The sequence below is a fragment of the Camarhynchus parvulus genome, unplaced genomic scaffold (genome assembly GCF_901933205.1).
Source record: "Camarhynchus parvulus unplaced genomic scaffold, STF_HiC, whole genome shotgun sequence".
NCBI classification, from domain to species: Eukaryota; Metazoa; Chordata; class Aves; order Passeriformes; family Thraupidae; genus Camarhynchus; species Camarhynchus parvulus.
The window spans coordinates 301,580-317,116 of record NW_022148281.1 but is presented as its reverse complement, the minus strand read 5'-3'; the positions used below and the strand labels follow the sequence as shown (position 1 = coordinate 317,116).

The 15,537-nt window shown below is 62.6% G+C and overlaps 2 protein-coding genes across 5 annotated transcripts; one reads left to right on the top strand and one right to left on the bottom strand.

Moving 5' to 3' along the window:
- Positions 1-6: 6 nt before the first annotated feature.
- On the bottom strand, positions 7-5,086 carry AP1M2 (adaptor related protein complex 1 subunit mu 2; the record flags this gene model as incomplete). Its single annotated transcript, XM_030970173.1, is given in 10 exon segments — positions 7-78; positions 359-501; positions 640-766; positions 1,563-1,710; positions 1,786-1,853; positions 1,856-1,918; positions 2,022-2,089; positions 2,169-2,325; positions 2,654-2,748; positions 4,420-5,086. Coding segments are annotated over 9 exon segments (888 nt in total), but the record flags the coding sequence as incomplete, so codon positions are not given.
- On the top strand, positions 3,501-15,537 carry SLC44A2 (solute carrier family 44 member 2). Of its 4 annotated transcripts, none has more exons than XM_030970171.1 (22): positions 3,501-3,623; positions 5,963-6,011; positions 6,497-6,570; positions 6,646-6,730; positions 6,826-6,910; positions 6,997-7,113; positions 7,203-7,263; positions 7,379-7,502; positions 7,717-7,800; positions 7,973-8,085; positions 8,269-8,400; positions 8,598-8,697; positions 8,820-8,912; positions 9,166-9,250; positions 9,340-9,596; positions 9,687-9,781; positions 9,933-10,036; positions 10,372-10,445; positions 10,557-10,627; positions 10,776-10,864; positions 11,229-11,313; positions 13,006-15,537. In XM_030970171.1, the coding sequence occupies exons 1-22, from the start codon at positions 3,581-3,583 to the stop codon at positions 13,110-13,112; spliced, it is 2,127 nt and encodes a 708-aa protein (XP_030826031.1). In that variant the 5' UTR covers positions 3,501-3,580; the 3' UTR covers positions 13,113-15,537. The 4 variants fall into 4 exon arrangements, with proteins under 4 accessions (XP_030826031.1, XP_030826029.1, XP_030826030.1 ...); XM_030970169.1 differs by having other exon boundaries at positions 11,727-15,537; XM_030970170.1 differs by lacking the exon at positions 3,501-3,623 and adding an exon at positions 4,372-4,892 and having other exon boundaries at positions 11,727-15,537.

Below are 15,537 nucleotides of genomic sequence, written 5' to 3'. Positions count from 1 at the left end.
GCTCACCTTGACCATGATCTCCACCCGGCTGTGCGAGAACTTCTCGATGATGGACTCGATCCAGATGAGCGGCTTCACCTGGGGGGGGCACAGGGGTCACCCCAGGTGTCCCCCAGGTGTCCCCATCACCCCAGGAGGGGTCCTGGCCGCAGGGACAGAGGGGCTGGACACACAGAGAGGGGTCACAACCCCATGGGGAAGGGTCCCAGCCCCTCCGAGCGTGGCCCCGAACCCCCAGAGCGTGTTTTGCAGTCCCCAAACTGGGTTGCAGCCCCCAGAAAGGGGTCCCAGCCCCACAGGTGCCCCCAGACGGGGGTCCCAGCCCCACAGGTGCCCCACAGGTGCCCCACAGCCTGACCTGGGTGTGCAGGCGGTAGGACATGAGCTCGAAGTCGCCGTCGGGGGGGATGAAGGAGATGGTGCGGTCGTTGTCGAAGCGGGACAGACGGACGCACTGGTGGAACTTGACGTCCTCCAGCTCCACGGACTTGTTCTTCCCCCCTGGAAGGGAGCGGGGGGGGCTCAGGAGGGTCAGGGGGGCTCAGGAGGGTCGGGGGCTGCTGGGGGGGGGCTAGAGGGTAGGGGGGTCAGGATGGGGACGGGGCTGAGCCCCCCAGCCCGGCCTGGCCCAGCACTCACGGCCCGTCAGCTCGAACAGGACGCGGTCGTTGAGGCCCAGGCGCAGCTCCGGCATCCCCGAGAGGAAAACCTTGAGCTTGATGGTGCCCACGACCTCGCTGAGCACCACGCTGCCGCTGGCGCTCACCTGCGGGCACACACGGCCTGGCTGGGGCTGGCACGGGCACCGGCACCAGCCCCGTGCTCAGTGCTGGCCCTGGCACCATCGCCTTCCTCATGCCCAGAGCACTCCGCCCCAATCCCCATTCCCATCCCGATCCTCATCCCTTTCGCACCCCAATCCCCATCCCTTTCCCACCCCAATCCCCATCCCTTTCCCACCCCAATCCCCATCCCTTTCCCACCCCAATCCCACTCCTTTTCCACCAATCCCCATCCCTTTCCCATCCTAATCCCCATTCCCACCCCAATCCCCATTCCAACCCCAATCCCCATTCCAACCCCAATCCCCATCACATCCCAACCCCATTCCTACCCCAATCCCCATTCCCACCCCAATCCCCATCACATCCCAACCCCATTCCTACCCCAATCCCCATTCCCACCCCAACCCCATTCCAACCCCAATCCCCATCACATCCCACCCCAACCCCATCTCCACCCAGCTCCAATCCCCATTCCCACCGCAGCCCTGCTCCCTTTCCCATCCCAATCCTCATTCCCACCCTAATCCTCATTCCCACCCCAACCCCATTCCAACCCTAATCCCCATCCCTTTCCCACCCCAATCCCCATCACATCCCACCCCAATCCCCATTCCCACCCCAACCCCATTCCAACCCCAATCCCCATCACATCCCAACCCCATTTCTACCCCAATCCCCATTCCCACCCCAATCCTCATTCCCACCCCAATGCCTCTCCCTGCCCCCGTGCCCCCCCCATGCCCCCCATGCCCCCCGTGCCCCCCGTGCCCCCCTGACCAGCAGGTTGACGGCCTCGATGACGTCGATGAACACCTCGTTCTTCTTGTAGCGCAGCCCCTCGGAGCGCCAGGACACCGCGTTGGTCACCGTGGTGGGCACCCGTGACTTGCCCGTCTCCAGCTTGTTCCCCTCCTGCGTGATGTACCTGGGGGGGGGTACAGGGGTGTCAGGGGGCTCGGGGGGGGGTCCCGGCACCCCCCAGCCCCCTCCCCATCCTCACTCCTGCAGGATCTTGCTGTCCGTGGTCTGCGGGAAGCCGAAGTCCATCAGCTCGTCCAGCAGCTCGTAGAGACGATGACGAAGTTGTCGCGGATGCTCTCCTCCTCCAGCTCCTTGAAATACTCACAGAACACCTGGGGGGGACACCCGGCGCCTCTGTCACCCCCCCCCGGGGAAGGGACACCCCGAATTAGGGTGGTCCTCACCCCCCAGACCCCACTGAGACCCCCGACTCACCTCCACCACCTTGTAGAGGAAGGAGAAGACCAAGGAGGCGTTGCCGTTCTTCTTGGTGGTGGCCACCACTGCGGGGGTTAAGGAAAAGGGGGGGGTCCCCGGAGCTGGGGGGTCCCGGGGGGGATTTGGGGGGTCCCCAAAGGATACGGTACAGGTTGGCGTGTTTGATCCACAGGAAGTGGACGTGGCCGTGGGTCAGCACGGGCGTGAGCGTCCCCTCCTCCTCGCGCTGCAGCAGGACCCCCATGAAGTGCTCGATCTCCCCCAGCCCCACGTCCCCCTTGTAGTTGCGGCTGATCAGCGGCTGGGGGGCGATGGAGGGGCCGGGGGGGGGGTTACAAATGGGGACACCCCCTCCCCAAAACTGCTCACCCCACCGCGGGGTCACGGGGTCACCGCCGCTGACCTTGGGTGCCCTTCAAGGACAGAGGGGACACTCGGGTGTCCCCCACCCCGGTGACCCCCGGCATGGTTTGGGGTGCTCGTGGCGGGGGGGTGTCACACACGGATCACCCTCCACCCCAAATCCTGGGGGTCACGGGGGTCACCGCCGTGACCTTGGGTGACCCTCAAGGGCAGAGGGGACAGCGGGGGTCCCCCGGGGGGGTTTGGGGGGCTGGCGGGGGTCTCACCTTCCCCTTGAGGTCCAGGATGAAGAGGGCGGAGGCGGCCATGGCGCCCGCGCGGCGCCGTCACCTCCGGCACCGTCACCTGCCCAGGTGAGCGGCTGCGCCCAGGGGCGCGCGGGGCCTTAAAGGGGACGGCCCAGCCCCGCTCCCCCCCCCGGGCGGGGGTCCCACCCCGGTGCTCGGGGGAACCCCCGGGCTCGGCCACTCCCACGGGGGCTTCGGGCACCTCCAGCGCGACCGCACAGTTTTGGGGTGGGGGGCGCGGGTGGGACCCCTGAGAGGCTCCAAAGGGGGTGGGGGGGTTTGGGACCCCTGGATGTGCCCCACCCTGGGGGGGTCTCTGCACCCCCAAATTCTCCCTCTTGGGGGGGGGTCTCCGCAGCCCCTGACTCCTGTATTCCCCACCCTGGGGGTCCCTGCACCCCCAGACCCCCTGTGGCCCCCCATGAGGGGTCTCCACACCCCCCCAACCATCAGATCCCCCACTCTGGGTGGTCGCTGCACCCCCAGACCCCCGGAGCCCACCGGGAGGGTCCCTGAACCCCCTCACCCTCCCCTCTGGGGGGCCCCCGCACCCCCAGACCCCTCCGGGGGTCTCTGTATCCCCACATCCCCCACTCCACGTAGCCCCCCCAAGCCCCCAGACCCCCGGATTTCCCTTGGGGGGGGTCCCTGCACCCCCAGACCCCCCACCCTGGAGAATTCCCGCCCCTCCAGACCCCCCCCCCCACCCGCATCCTCCGGTCCCGCTGAGCCCCGGGCGGGGCGGGGCGGCCCCGGGCCCGGCCCCTGGGGCGGATCGGTGCCGAGGGCCGGGCCCGGAGCCGCCGCGCCCGCAGCCACAGCCCGGGGGGACCGGGAGTACCGGGGGTACCGGGGGTACCGGGGGTACCGGGGGAGCCGCCCAGAGCCGCCGCCGCCGCCGCCGCCATGGACCGGCCCGCGGGCAGGAGGGACCCGAACGGCGATTACGGTACCGAGCATCCCCCCGGCCCTGCCGGGGCTGCCCCGAACCCCCGGTTTGGGACCCCGGTTTGGGACCCCGGTTTGGGAGCCCCGGCTCTGGGAAATCCCAAATTTTGGGCACTCAAGTTTGGAGACCCCGGCTCGGGACCCCTCGGGTTTAGGGACCCGCGGGTGTGGGAAAGCCCAGATTTGGGGACCCAGAGGGGTTTTAGGGGATCCCCTTGGTTTTGGGGGTTTGAGGACCCCCGAGTCGGAGTACACGCGGGTTCAGGGACCCCCGCGTTTGGGGACCCCCGCATTAGGGATCCCGCATTTGGGGACCCCCGAATTAGGGACCCCGTGTTTGGGGACCCCCGTGTTTGGGGACTCCCGTGTTTGGGGACCCCGCATTAGGGACCCCCTGTCCAGCCCCTGGGACCCCCGAGGAGGCGGCAGGGACGGGGGGGGAGCCCCGCTGGGTTTGGGGGCGCAGCCGGGGTCCCGGGGGTGTCCCCGGTGCCCGCCCCGACACCGGCGGCAGGGAGGGACGCGGGGGCAGCCCCGGGACCGGAGCCCCCCGGGCAGGCGGGACCGGCCCCGTGCCCCCGTTATTCCCGGGCGGGGGCTCCCCCCGGGCCGGCCTTTGTTCGCTGTGCGCGGGGGGGCCCCCGCAGCCTGACATCACCGGCGGCCTATGGGCGCCGGGATCCCGCCGCCGCCGCCGGTGATTTATTTACCCGAACAGAACCGGGGCGGGGACGGAGCCGGCACCGCCCGCCCGCCCTTTCCCGGCACGAACCGGACGCTGCCCGCCCGGTCCCAACCTCCGCACTGGGTTCGGCGGGGCCGCACCGCGCCCCGGGGCTGCCCGGTACCGGTACCGGAGCTCCTCGGTTTCTCCCGGTGCCGGAATTCTCCGGTAACCCCCGGGTTCCCTCCGGTGCCGGTGCCCGTTCCCCCCGGTGCCGGTGTCCGTTCCCCCCGGTGCCCCCCGGTGCCGGTGCCCGCTCTCCCCGGTGCCCCCCGGTGCCGGTGCCCGCTCTCCCCGGTGTCCCCCCGGTGTCCCCCGGTGCACCGCGGGGCCGGCGCTCTCCGGGGCGGGGTTTGGGCCACGTTCGTGCCCCGGAGGGCGGATTTTGGGGTGGCCGTGACGGAGGCGGGGTCGCCTGAGCCCAGCCCGGCCCAGCCCAGCCCGGCCCGGCACGGACGGGAACGGGAACGGGAACGGCGGCGGGTCCGGGGCTCGGAGCGCTCGCCGGGATGGGGGGACACGGGGACAACTACTACGGCAAACACGGTACCGGCGGTTCGGGGGCACCTTTGGGGGTTCGGGAGCGCGGCCGGGGCTCGGGGGGCTCCGTGCGGGGTTCCCGCTGCGGGTCGGGGGCGTTTTTGGGGCTCCACCGCGGTTTGGGGGCGCCTTTGGGGGTTTCCTGCGGTCGGTGCGGCGCGGAAGGAGTCAAACGGCCGCGGGGAAAGGCGGAAAACAAACCCAAAATGGGCGGAAAACGGGGCTGGAAAAGGCGAAGCGAAGCGAAAGCAAAAGCGGCCGCGCCCCGCACGGAGCGGGGGCCGCGGGTTTGGGGGGCTGGGGAGGGGGTGCTCGGGTTTGGGGGGGGGGTTTGGGGCCGCCCTGCCCGGCGGCCGCAGAACCGGCCCGACGGCCGGGACAAACCGGGACAAACCGGCTCCGGCGGTTCTGGGGCGTCACCGCGGCGCCGGGGGTGTTCCGGGACCGCTGCCGGTTCTGGTTCTGACCCCCCCGCGCCGCCGTTCGTGGAGATTTGGAGAGGGGAGATCACCCCCCCCAAAATATCCCAAAACAAACGCGTTCTCGGCACGAGAAATGTTCATTGGGGTGACCCCCCATAAAACACATGTCCCTGTCTCGGGGCTGCTGCGGCCCCCCCAAAACCCACCCTAAATCCGCGGCCCCCCCCGCCCCGCGCCGCTCCCACGCTGGCTCCGATCCCACCCTAAAAATAAAGCGGAGCGGCGCCGGGGGGGCGGCGGCGGGGCCGGGGGGGCGGCGGCGGGACCCCCGGGCACCCCCCGGGCCCGCTCTGCCCCCGCGGCTCTTGGGCGCTTCGCGGAGTTCGGTGTTTTTGGTGTTTCCGTGGGATTTCGGGTCCTTCCTGCGGCAGCTCGGGGGCGTTTTCGGGCAGAGCCACCTGTGGGAATGAGTTTTCCAAGGGAGTCGTTGTTTCCCGGCTCGGGAGGTGGATCCGCAGATGTTCCCCTGATTCTGCTTATCCCGAGGGGTTTTTTGGGACGCGTTTGGCTCCTTCGCTGTGGGGTGAGGAGGATGAGGAGTCCCTTCCTCCCGCCCCAGCCGTTCCTCATTGCCATTCCTCTTCCTCCCCACAGGAACGCCGCAGAAGTATGACCCGACTTTCAAAGGTCCCATCTATGACAGGTAAGGAGAGCCCCACAGGGTCCCCGAATCCAGGGTCCCCAAACCCGGGGTCCCCAAAATCCAAGGTCCCCAAATCCAGGGTCCCCAAATCCGGGGTCCCCAAGTCCAGGGTCCCCAAATCCAGGGTCCCCAAAATCCAGGGTCCTCAACCTTGCTGTCCCCACTGGCAGGGGCTGCAGTCCAGGGTCCCCAAACCCGGGGTCCGCAGACCCAGTGTCCCCAAACCCACTGTCCCCAAGTCCAGTGTTCCCAGACCTAGTGTCCCCAAAATCCAGTGTCCCCAACTCCAGGGTCCCCAACTCCAGGGTCCCCAAGTCCAGTGTCCCCAAGTCCAGGGTCCGCAGACCCAGTGTCCCCAAACCCATTGTCCCCAAGTCCAGTGTTCCCAGACCTAGTGTCCCCAAAATCCAGTGTCCCCAAGTCCAGGGTCCCCAGCCCCATTGTCCCCAGCCCCAGTGTCCCCACCCTGGCTGTCCCCGCTGCAGGGGCTGCACTGACATCATCTGCTGCGTCCTGCTGGTGGTGGCCATTGTGGGCTACGTCGTGGTCGGCGTCGTGGGTACGTCCTGGGGGGGTCTGCGGGGTCTGGGGGCTGCAGGGGGTGGCCACGGCCTCATGGTGCTGTGCCCCCCAGCCTGGACCCACGGGGACCCCCGGAAGGTGATCCACCCCACGGACAGCCGCGGGCAGTTCTGCGGGCAGCAGGGGACCCCCAACGAGTGAGTGCCCGCGCGTGCAGAGACCCCCAACTCCTCCGGGGGGAGCGTGGCGGGGTTTTCCCCCAAACCTGGGCGCTTTTTGGTTTGTTTTGCAGGAACAAACCTTTCCTTTTTTACTTTGACATCGTCAAGTGCGCGAGCCCGCTGGTGCTGCTGGAGTTCCAGTGCCCGACCACGCAGGTACGGCCCCGGCCCCTCGGGACCCCCAGTAATTCCCCAGGGAATCCGGGCCTGCAGCCCCCTCCCCGTGTCCCCTTCCCCTGCAGATCTGCGTCAGCAAATGCCCGGACCGGTACATGACGTACCTGACGGCCTCCGGGAACCCCGCGTCGCTGCAATATTACCGGAATTTCTGCACCCCCGAGTACAAGGGCTCGCAGAAGGTGGGCTCTGGGTTGTGGGGCCGGTGTTCCCGTGCTCTGGGGGGATTCCTGCCCCAGGTGCTGATGTCTGGCTCGTTGTCCCCTCCCAGGCCGCCCTCAATGTGCTGAAGGACAGGGAGTGTCCGGCCATGCTCATTCCCAGCACCCCGCGTACGTCCGTAATTAGCAAGGAGCTCGTTAACGATTCGCCGGGGTTTTTTGGAGGCTGATTGGGGGTTTGGGGCTCCCGTTTTCCCAGCTGAGCCCCCCCACTCTGTCCCACCAGTGGCACGGAGATGCTTCCCAGCCATCCAGGCCAAGAAGGGCGTCATCATGGTGGGCAACAAGACAACCTACGAGGATGGCTGGGGGAACCACAGGAACGTCACCGAGCTGCTGGAAGGGGCCAAGTGAGTCGCGGGCCCCTCGTTAGGAGCTGCTTCGTTAGTGCTGCTTTGCCTGTTTGAGGTGCTTGCCGGAAATCCTGCGCCAAAATCCCACGGTGGGAACGGGAGCGGCAAAGGCGGCACAGTGCGGACGGCTCCGGGGAATTTGCTGTTGAATTTTCGTGGTTTTGGGGTCCCCCCGGCTCCCCTTCCATCGGCGTTTCCCGTTTCCTTGCAGGAAAGCCAACGTGGTGCTGGAGACCCGGCAGCTGGCCATGAAGATCTTCGAGGATTACACGGTGTCCTGGTACTGGATCATCATGTGAGCACGGGGCAAAACTCTGCGGTTTCCAGTATTTTATGATTCCCCCGGCTTTTCCACAATTTCCACGGAGCGAAGCACGAGCAGCGGCACCCCTCCTGCGGTTCTCACGCCTGGGGGATGCCGGGGCACTCGGGGAGGGCGCTGACACGCGGCTGCCTTCCTCCCGCAGAGGCCTCGTCATTGCCATGGTGGCCAGCCTCATCTTCATCGTCCTGCTGCGCTTCCTGGCCGGGATCATGGTGTGGGTGATGATCGTGATGGTGATCCTGGTGCTGGGATACGGTGAGCAGGGCGCCGGGAGCCTCTCCCTGGCTTTTCCCCGTTCTCCTTTCCCTATTTCCAGCGGGATTTGCCCTGCAGAATTTCACACACCGCGTCCTGCCGGGTGTGTCTCCTTCCTGGCCGGCGTCTGGCTCTGCCTCTCCCTTTGTGCAAAAAGGAACAAAATTCCGCTTTTTGACACAGGAATCTTCCACTGTTACATGGAATATGCCAAGTTAAAAGGGGAAGCGGGGTCGGATGTGTCCCTGACAGACCTGGGCTTCCAGACCGACCTCCGTGTCTACCTGCACCTGCGGCAGACGTGGTTGGCGTTCCGTAAGCATCCGGGAGTTGGGAATTGGGACCCCACAGGGCACGGGAAGGGGGGTCACAGCGGGATTTTGGGCCGTTCCCATGAGAAGTGGGGACTTTGCCAGGTGCCCAGCCGTGGGGCAGTGCTGGGTGTTCCCGGGAGGAGATTTCGGTGCCGGGGGGAAGGTGAAGGTGGCCCTGACGCTCCCTTGGCCTGGCAGTGATCATCCTGTGCGTGCTGGAGCTGGTGATCGTGCTGCTGCTCATCTTCCTGCGCAAGAGGATCCTCATCGCCATCGCGCTCATCAAGGAGGCCAGCAGGTCTGGCTGTCCCTGTCCCCGGGGCCGCTGGCACCCGCCGCTCCTGGGTTTAACTGGGGTTTAACCAAGGTTTAACCGGGATTTAACCAGGGTTTAACTGGGGTTTAACCATCTTCTCACAGGGCCGTCGGTCACGTCATGTCGTCGCTGCTGTTCCCCTTGTGCACCTTCTTCTTGCTGTGCCTCTGCATCGCCTACTGGGCCAGCACTGCCGTGTATCCTTTCCTCTTCCTCACCCTCTTCCTCATCCTCTTCCTGCTCCCTGCATCCCCGTTCCCACAAGCCCAGTGTCTCCCCAGGCACGGAGCAGGATCTGATGGCGCATCCACCTTAAATCTCTGAGGTTTAACCCAAAACAAACCCTGGGGTGGAAGAGCAGCAGCGGGAGCCTGGGGAGAGCCAAGTGGAGTCTGGTTTGGATTTAGGGTTGGGTTTGGAAAACGACCTTTCCTTAAAGGCGACCTGCAGCTTCCTGTCCACCTCCAACGAGGCTGTTTACAAGGTGTTCAACGAGTCCGCGTGCCCATTCTCTGGGCAGACCTGCAAGCCCGAGGTGAGCGCCTCAGGAAGCTCAGAACCTGTCAGAGACGGGACCACGGCGGTCGCTCTGGGTTGACCGGCGGTCTCCTGTGTCCTCTCCAGACCTTCAACACCAGCAACGTCACCAAGCTGTGCCCCGATGCCCAGTGCCTCTTCGCCTTCTACGGCGGCGAGACCGCCTACCACAAGTACCTCATCGTGCTGCAGTTCTTCAACGTCTTCATGTTCTTCTGGCTCGCCAACTTCGTCATCGCGCTGGGCCAGGTGACGCTGGCGGGCGCCTTCGCCTCCTACTACTGGGCCTTCAAGAAGCCCGACGACATGCCGGCCTTCCCGCTCTTCTCCGCCCGCGCGCTCCGGTGCGTCCCGTGTCCGTCCGTCCCCGTGAGGGTGGCCGGGAGCTCTGTCTGCGAGACTGTGCCCTCGTAACCAGGCTGGTCCATCCCTAGGTACCACACCGGCTCGCTGGCCTTCGGCTCGCTGGTCCTGGCCATCGTCCAGGTCATCAGGGTCATCCTGGAGTACCTGGACCACCGGCTGAAAGGTACTGAAGGGGCTGGGAATGGGGAGAGGAGCGGGGTTGGCCTGTGGTGGGGGGACCGTGGCAGCAAGGTCTCACCAGGGACCTTAGAGTGGCTGCTGGGAGACCCAACCCGTGTGGCTTTGGTGCTGACCCCTCTCCTTGCGCCCTCCAGCCGCCGAGAACAAGTTTGCCAAGTTCCTCCTGAGCTGCCTCAAGTGCTGCTTCTGGTGCCTGGAGAAATTCATCAAGTTCCTCAACAGGAACGCCTACATCATGGTGAGAGTCACCCAAAACCAGCTCCCTCCAAGGGCCGGGGCTGCCACGGGGGCAGCTCGGAGATTTCCCTGGGAATTGTGTCTCCTGATGCTGTGGGAACACGGAGCTTGGTGACATTTTTCAGCTTTTTGGCTGAAAAATCTTGGCCTCAGCCACATCCCGTGGGCTTTGGGGAGGACCCTCTGCAGGTGGGGGTATTCGGCTCCGGGTCTGTGCGATGCCTGACCCTGCAGTGGATGAGGAAGCCCTTCCAGGGTGGGATTTGCACCCTCCCCTGGGCGGTGGACTCAGTGCAGCCCCGTTTCTCTCTCCTCTGTGCGGTTTTTCCGCCCCAGATCGCCATCTACGGCACCAACTTCTGCACCTCGGCCCGGAACGCGTTCTTCCTGCTGATGAGGAACATCATCAGGTGAGATCTGGGGGAATCGCCCCACACCGTTTGCCATTCGTGCCTTGGCTGCTTCTGTGGGAGCTCGGAGTGGGGAGCAGATGCAGAGGCTCATCGCTCTCCTGTCTCCAGGGTGGCTGTGTTGGATAAAGTCACGGATTTCCTCTTCTTCCTCGGGAAGCTCCTCATCGTGGGAAGCGTGGGTGAGTGCTGGCTTCTGGAAGTTTCTCCTCGAGTCACCCAGCTGCTGTCACCGGTTGTGCTGTCCCAAAAGCTCCACTCAAATCACCCCTCCTGTGAAGGTTCTCCTCTCCATCTTGCCCACCCTCGTCCACCCCTTTGCTTTCCCAGGAATCCTCGCCTTCTTCTTCTTCACCCAGCGGATAAAGCTGGTCCAGGACACGGCGCCGCCGCTGAATTACTACTGGGTCCCGATTCTGGTGAGCTGCCCTTTCTCTGTGGGGTGACTCCAGAAGGAGAGGACGGCGGCGCCCCACAGCAGCCCCTCCCCACAGCCGCTGCCTCAAAGAGCCCCTTTGTTGGTGTTTTCCCGGTCTCTGGTGCAATGAGCTCCTTTGTTGGTCGCTGTTGGCGCCGCGCCCGCCTGCGCTGCCCACTTTGGCCTCCGTCCAGTGGTGGCTGAGGCCTTTTGTCCCCGCTCGGGCTGCTCCAGACAGTCCTGCCCTGTTCGCTTCTCCTCCTTCCTCTGGGGAATGTGGGATTCAGCACTTTCCTCCTCCTGCTGCTGCTCCTGGGGGGGATTCCGGGCTCTCTGTGGCATCAGCGTGTGGTGTCTCCTTCCAGACGGTGATCGTGGGCTCCTACCTCATTGCCCACGGGTTCTTCAGCGTGTACGGCATGTGCGTGGACACCCTCTTCCTCTGCTTCTGTGAGTATCAGCAAAAAAACCCCCTCTCCCATCAGGCTCACCCCCAGAGTGTCCAGTTTGGGGCTTTGCTCCCAATCCCGGGGTCCCTCTGTGTGGTTTTCTCCTGCTTTTTCCTCTCCTGACTCCTCACCTGCATTCTCACCTGCTCTCCCCTGCCTGCTCCAGCAGAGACCCCCAGCCTGTCCGTGGGCTCCTGCATCTCTCCCCTCTGTTTTGGTGCTTTGGGCTCGGTGGAATTAACTACAGCTAACCTCGATTTCCCTTTTTTCCCTCCCTATTTCCCTTCTCTTCCACGCCTCCCGTGTCTCTGGCCACACGTTCTCCATCCTCCACCTCCGCCCTGTCTCTCCCTGGCTCCTCCACTGCTTTTCGCCCTTCCCCTTCACGGCCGCTTCTTCCCGGGGCTGGAAAAGGTGAAGATCTGGAGAGAAACGATGGATCTCCGGAGAGGCCTTACTACATGTCCCCCGAGCTCAGCGAGATCCTGCTCAAGGGGCACCTAGAACCTTCCAAAAGCACCGATAGCCAAGGCTAGGCTGCCTCGGGACCCTCCCGGCCCCCTGACCCCGGCAGCGACTCCCGCGGTGCCTCTGTGTCCCCCGGAGTCCTTCGAGGGTGGCGGGTGCCGGCCCTCAGCGCCCAGTGGTGTCCAGTCTGCCTTCCTGCCCAAAAATCCGCGTTCCTGCGGCGAGAGAACCCACCCGGAGCCGGCTGGGGCTCCCGGTAGCACGGAGCGTGGTGCCTGGAGATCATCGTGGGTTCGAGGCAGAGATCCCTGCTCCTGAGGGAGGGCTGGCACGAGGGACCCGGCACGGAGGGACAGGGCTTGGTGGGATGGGCCGAGTGCGTCCCGCCACCCCAAACCGGTCTCTGGGCGTTTCCTCTGCATCTGCTTCGGCCAAGAGCAGTGAAACTTTCTTTGCCCTTTCCTCACCCCTTTCCTTGCAATTTTCTCACCCTTTTCCTCCCCCTGTCTCTATGCAAACCATAAAATTCTGAAGGATTCCGGGCGAGGTTGCAGAGCTTTGCTGCTTTAGCTCAGCTTGTCCCTGTCCCCTGTCCCAGCCATCGCAGGAGCCGTCACCAGTGCCCACTGGGACTTGGAGGGTTTCACTCCAGCCATGGGGGGAGTCGGGATTTCTCCTCCAGAAAGCCCAGAAATGATCAAGATTTATAAAAAACAGCTCTTGTGGCTCAGCCTCAGCCACAGCTCCCAGCCAGACCCTCCCAGGACAAAGCCCTGGTGTTGATGCTCCCGTTTCCATCCCAGAAGGATCCAAATCCCTCTCAAAACATCCCCTGGGCATTGTGAGCCCGGAGCTTTGTGGCTTTGTTTGGTTTTGGGGTGTTGTTTTTCCACGGCTGGGATTTTCCAGCCTCGTTGGTGTGTCAGGAACGAGGGGAATCGCTTTGCATTGGCTCCAGAGCTGCTGGGAAGAGCTGAGGGCTCCCTCCTGCCCTTGGCTCTGTTCATCTTTCCCCCCTAAGCAACAAAACGCCCAAATTTCCTCTTTCTTCTCAACCTCTGCGGGCCATTCCCACATTTGCTATGTCAGAGAGAGAAAAGCCCCGTTCAGGATGAGCCCAGAGACTTTGCTTAACCCGGGAATCGTTGCCAGAGGGTCCCAGGAGCCTCCACCACACCAACCCCACGCCTGCCCCCGCCGCGGGGCCGGGGATTTCTCTTTGCAGTGGAAGACCTGGAGCGCAACGACGGCTCGGCAGAAAAGCCCTACTTCATGTCCCAGGACCTGAGGAAGCTGCTCAAGAAGACCAACAAAGGCCAGCCCGACGCGTAGAGCGCCCGGCGCCGCCTGTCCCGCGCGGAATTCGCCTCCGTGGACCTTGGACCGCCCCCCCGACAGTGTGGGTGGGCCGGTAAAATGCAGATTTTTGATGACTCGGCCTTAAATCCTTGCGCTGGTAACATGACGAGCTTTGTCGCCACTAACGAGACGCAGGGCCCCGTGCCAGTGCCACTCCTGGGGTGAAATCCCCCGATTTCTGGGTGGCCAGCGACTCCAGAGTGAGTTTGATTGGTGTTTGGTTCCGTTCTGGTCCCAGCGAACCCTTCTGGGGTCAGCCCGGGGGGATCCGCGCGGATCTGGTGATGCAGGAATGGGCCGGGAGGTGCAGGCAGCTCCTCGTGGGGTGTTTTCCTTGTGGCCCCCCCTAAACATTGAATTGCGGTTGTGCATTCCTGCCCGGAGAGCTGGGACGGGCTGGAATCACTTCCCATCCCTCGCTGCCCTTTGTTGACACCTGTTCTGGGCCCTAATTAATGAATTCTTTTAGGAATAAGCTAATTACTGCTTTTGTAGCCACTGCGTGGAGGGGAACGAGGGGGCCGTGAGCAGAATTTGGGGCTTGAGGCTCTGTCCAGTTCTTGCGCCTCTTGGGGACCCGCAGCTTCCACAGGTTCCTCCCCAAAATGTGCATCTGGTCCCCCCAAAATTTGTCGTTTTAGGGCGGCAAACCCTTCCCCAGCTTCCCAAACGCTTCACCTGCATAAGGGGTTTTGGGACTCGAGGGGGTGGGGATGGACCTGGGGGGGTTTTGGTTTCATTCCAGGGGATTTTAGCAAAGCCGGGGGCAGCTAGCACCTGGAGGGGGAAAAGGGATTTTTTTTTTTGGTGTGGAAAGGGGGTCAATTAAGTCTAAAATGTAATTAACTCTAACCTAAAATGTAACAGAATTAACCCTCAGACCCGGCGCAGCCGCCGCCAGCAATTGGGCTTTTTTTGGGGCTCATTTGTTAAAAAAAAAGGATTTAAAGAAATGCTCTGAGGCTTTGGGGGACAATTTCCCCCTCCCAGTGCTCACCTGGCTCCAGGAATTGGTGCCGAGGGATCCCTTTGGCTTCTTTTTATCCCAATTCCCCGCCACCTTTAGGTTTTGTATCATCCAGGGGACGTTTCTGTGGAATTATCCAATCCTTTGGGGGCTTTTGTATATTTTGCTTTTCCAGGAATGTTTTCAGTCACGGTTATTTGGAGCTTTTCCAGTGAATTTTTGGGGGGCACGTTTTAGTTTCTCTGGCGCCACCGGGCAGAGTTTCCCTAGCTGCAATCAAACACTGTAATTTCTCTAATTTTTCTTTTTGAAATTCCCTCAATTTTCCCCTTTTCCCCCTCGTTTTTTAGTGCAGCTGATCAGAAGGACAGAGGAGCGGAAGGGAAAGTTGAAGCCAAAAAAATGAAGGAAAACGTAAAACTAGAGAAGCGAGGGGAAAGACAGAAAAATGAAGGGAAAGGTAAAAACAAAGCTAAAAATGTAACAGTAAAGCTCAACAGAAAAGATCAAATTGAGCTAAAAAGAGGCAAATCCTCCCTGTTTGGGACGAGTGGGAATAATTCAAGGAATAATCCCCAGACCTTGTTCCACTTACAGCCATTCCAGCGCGTGTCCTGCAGCTCCTGATGCTCGTTCTGGATTAATTCAGTGTTTTCCCTCCCTGTGCAGGTTTCAGGGTGGATTTGGTTTTATTTCTGCTCAGAACGTTCCTGTTGGGGGCAGATTCTCTCTCACTCCTCGATTTTCAGCTGTTTTCCTCCTAAATCCTGACCCCTTGGGTGTGGGAACCCTGTGGGAAGCAGCTGAGGAGTGGCAGGAACTGGGTTTATTTGCTTAAAAAGGCAAAAGCCAGCAGGAATTTGGAAGGCTGGGAGGAGAAGTGGTGAAAGAGAGAAGAAATTTGGAAAAATGTGTTCCTGGGGAAGCCGGGCTGGCTCGGCTGCCTCCCAGCAGCACAGGATTTGAGGAGAATTAAGGATTTTTATAACCAATAAACCCAAGTGGCTTTTTAGAGGTGAGTGGAGCAGTGAGGGAAATATTCCTGTAAATTAGGGTTTTTTATTTTTGGAAAACTCAGAGCGAGGGCGGCTGTCTGGGGGAATTTGGTGTCCAGAAAAGCTTCACTCCAAGGCTGGGTTCCTGCTTCCAGGCAAAGCTCCGTGTCCAAGGCATTAAATGATGGAATTTAGGAATAACGGCGCTTTTTCCCCCCCCGTCTAGAAATGTGGCTTCTGTCCCTACAAACCTGATTGTTCTGCAGGGCAAAGAAAACAACCCCAAATCCTAAACAATGCTAAACCTGCAGGGCTGGTGTTTTACAGGAAAATGCTCATTTTTCACGTGTTTTTGAGGCATTAAGGGTGCTGTGACACTCCGGAGTCTCTGCGCGGTTCCGTCAGCGTCGCGACCGACAATAAAAAAGTGCCTGTT